The sequence below is a fragment of the Hemitrygon akajei genome, chromosome 5 (genome assembly GCF_048418815.1).
Source record: "Hemitrygon akajei chromosome 5, sHemAka1.3, whole genome shotgun sequence".
Taxonomy (NCBI): Eukaryota; Metazoa; Chordata; class Chondrichthyes; order Myliobatiformes; family Dasyatidae; genus Hemitrygon; species Hemitrygon akajei.
Genome location: NC_133128.1, coordinates 142,958,115 through 142,961,698, shown reverse-complemented (window position 1 = coordinate 142,961,698; position 3,584 = coordinate 142,958,115). Strand labels below are relative to the sequence as shown.

The 3,584-nt window shown below is 42.6% G+C and overlaps 1 protein-coding gene across 1 annotated transcript; it reads left to right on the top strand.

The window, feature by feature from the left end:
* The first annotated feature begins 598 nt into the window (after positions 1 to 598).
* LOC140727382 (uncharacterized) lies at positions 599 to 3,294 on the top strand. Its single transcript, XM_073044663.1, has 2 exons — positions 599 to 1,611; positions 2,592 to 3,294. The coding sequence occupies exons 1-2, from the start codon at positions 799 to 801 to the stop codon at positions 2,625 to 2,627; spliced, it is 849 nt and encodes a 282-aa protein (XP_072900764.1). The 5' UTR covers positions 599 to 798; the 3' UTR covers positions 2,628 to 3,294.
* Positions 3,295 to 3,584: the final 290 nt, after the last annotated feature.

The following is a 3,584-nucleotide window of genomic DNA, read 5'->3' as shown; positions in this document are numbered from 1 at the left end:
GATGAGCCTCTCGAAACACTTCATGATGATGGATGTAAGTGCAACGGGACGGTAATCGAGTGTACTTGAGTGCTTGGTGGTGGGTGCTGATGTTTTTTTTACTGGTGGGGGACTGTTGCTCGCTGCCGCTTACGTGCGGGAGGGAGGGGAGCTGGGGGGGGTACTTTGGAGTTCTAACATTTAACTGTCATTCATTCTTTAGGAACACTCCTCTGTTTTTTGTCGATGGTTGTGAAGAAAAAGCATTTCAGGATGTATATTGTATACATTTCTCTGACATTAAAAGTACCTTTGAAACCGTGAAAGCTTTGAGATGTATTTCAGTATTGCCCATATTTCACCTCAGCTTTATCTTAGTGGCAGGCTTCTCCAGAGGGAATGCACCTGAAATTGGATTGAACAATGATGGTGACACAACTACCAAATTGTTCAAATTCACTTTTTATGTGAACTGGGTCAGAGAGATTAACGGCTGAATCCAAAACACTGGAAACATAAGAGCAGAAGAATTTGGAACACGTTAAGGAACTTCAATCCTTCCAGTCTCCTCTGACATTGAGCAGGATTGCACAAGATTTTCCATCATATCCCTGCACTATCCCCATGTCCAATAATTCCTGTCAATTCCAGAAATCTATTCCTCTCTCTTCAGAATTGCTGGAGTAGATAATAGCAATGTTTCTCCACCCTCCGAGTGATTCCTTATCTCAGTCTTAACAGTTGACCTCAAAGGGTCCAGGGCTTGTCATCTGGGGGAAATATGCTCCCTGCATCCGACCAGAAAACCAGGTATGATTTATGGAGGGCTATTTCAAGGGCGAAGAGACAATTCAAATGAGGTTGGAGATGACACCGGATGCACGGCAGTTCTGGCAGGATCTGCAAGACATTACTTCCTACAAAGCGAAACCCAATAGCAGGAATGGCGGCGATGCTTCACTACCAGATGAACTCAACGCCTTCTATGCCCACTTTGAAAGGGAGAACATAACTACAGCTGTGAAGATCCCTGTTGCACCTGAAGACCCTGTGATCTCCGTCTCAGAGGCCAATGTTAGGCTGTCTTTAAAGAGATTGAGAGTGAACCCTTGCAAGGCAGAAGCTCCCGATGGAGTACCTGGTAAGCCTCTGAAAACCTTTGCCAACCAACTAGCGGGAATACTCAAAAACATTATCAACCTCTCACTGCTATGGACGGAAGTTCCCACTTGCATCAAAAAGACAACAATTATACCAGTGCCTAAGAAAAATAATATGAGCTGCCTTAATGATTATCACCTGGTTGCACTCACATTGACAGTGATGAAATGCTTTGAGAGGTTGGTCATGACTAGACTGAACTCCTGCCTCAGCAAGGACCTGGACCCATTGCAATTTGCCTATCGCCACCATAGGTCAATGGCAGACGCAATCTCAACGGCTCTCCACATAGCTTTAGACCACCTGGACAACACAAATGCCTACGTCAGGACGCTGTTCATCGACTATAGCTCAGCATTTAATACCATCATTCCCACAATCCTGATTAAGAAGTTGCAGAACCTGGGCCTCTGTACCTCCCTCAGCAATTGGATCCTCGACTTCCTAATTGGAAGGCCACAATCTGTGCAGGTTGGTGATAATATATCCTCCACACTGACGATCAACACTGGTGCACCTCAGGGGTGTGTGCTTAGCCCACTCCTCTACTGTCTATATAACCATGACTGTGTGGCTAGGCATAGCTCAAACACCATCTGTAAATTTGCTGACCATACAACCATTGTTGGTAGAACCTCAGGTGGTAACGAGAGGGCATACAGGAGTGAGATATGCCAACTAGTGGAGTGGTGCCGCAGCAACAACCTGGCACTCATCGTCAGTAAGACGAAAGAGCTGATTGTGGACTTCAGGAAGGGTAAAACAAAGGAACACATACCAATCCTCATAGAGGGATCTGAAGTGGAGAGAGTGAGCAGTTTCAAGTTCCTGGGTGTCAAGATCTCTGAGGATCTAATCTGGTCCCAACATATTGATGTAGTTATAAAGAAGGCAAGACAGTGGCTATACTTTATTAGGAGTTTGAAGAGATTTGGCATGTCAACAAATACACTCAAAAACTTCTATAGTTGTACCATGGAGAGCATTCTGACAGGCTGCATCACTGTCTGGTATGGGGGTGGTGGGGGGGGGGCACTACTGCACAGGTCCGAAAGAAGCTGCAGAGGGTTGTAAATCTAGTCAGCTTAGTCTTGGATACTAGCCTACAAAGTACCCAGGACATCTTCAGGGAGCACTGTGTCAGAAAGGCAGTGTCCATTATTAAGGACCTCCAGCACCCAGGGCATGCCCTTTTCTCACTGTTACCATCAGGTACTGAAGCCTGAAGGCACACACTCAGTGATTCAGGAACAGCTTCTTCCCCTCTGCCATCTGATTCCTAAATGGACATTGAAGCTTTGGACTCTACCTCACTTTTTTAAAAATATACAGTATTTCTAGTTTTTTTTGCTTGCTTTTTTAATCTATTCAGTATATGTATACTGTAATTGATTTACTTGTTTATTTATTCTTTTTAAATTTTATTTATTATTATTATTTTTCTCTTCTAGATTATGTATTGCTTTGAAACGCTGCTGCTAAGTTAACAAATTTCACGTCACATGCCAGTGATATTAAACCTGATTCTGGCCAGTTAAGCTCCAGGACAATTTATAAGATTCTTTGCCATCTGCCCTCATCCTTTCAAACGATGAAGAACACAGTCTCAGTCTACAGGATCTTTCCTCATTCAGCGAATCTGCTGTCCCTGGAGCTAGTCTACTGAAGGTTCCCTGCACCTTGTGCACACACACGAGACCGGTAGATGGACTTTACTGCTACATCAGGACAAGTCTTCAAAGGAACCGTTCAATATAGCACAGGTATTACTGCTCACTTGTGCAGATTGTAATGTATGCAGTACCTTATCTTGGCACAATGTCTGCCACTACTACGTGCCATTGAACATTAGAACCCAATAACTCAAAGCAGAAGTAAGTCATCTGATCCCTTGTGGTTGCTCTGACAGTCAATAAGACCATGGCTGATGTTTGGCCTTGACAAAAATTTCCTGTACTAATTTATATACTTCCATTCCTTTAATGCACGAAAGTCTATTGTTGTGTATTTAATATTTCAGTAATATTTGAGTAACATTGTAAATACATTGTTTGAGTAAGCATCGTTGTTCATTTAAATAATTCATTATGGGTTATATTAAAAGTACGTGAATGGTATATGTCATCACCCCACCACGTCATAAAGTAAATGAAACTAAGGCATACATCTCCCAGCTCCATGTTTTTTCTTTTAATTAGTCTTCTGTTTTGGAGTTACAAAACGTAACATAACATCTATTAGTACCCGCCTTAATTAGTACCCTTGTGAGAGTAAGCGTTCGGTTCAGCACGGACCAGAAGGGCTGAGGTGGCCTGTTTCCGTGCTCTAATTGTTATATGGTTATATGGTTAAATTTACTCAGTAGAGACTTTTTACGAGGGCACTATGCTATTTTAGTAAAACATATTTTCTACCTTTTGCAATATACCTTCTTTGACATTCAA

Bases quoted from the DNA above. Each gene is read 5' to 3' on its own strand.
- LOC140727382 (XM_073044663.1), top strand. From the start codon at position 799: ATGGAGGGCTATTTCAAGGGCGAAGAGACAATTCAAATGAGGTTGGAG. The intron at 1,612-2,591 runs GTTGGTGATAAT...TTTCTCTTCTAG, and splicing joins GAAGGCCACAATCTGTGCAG to ATTATGTATTGCTTTGAAAC.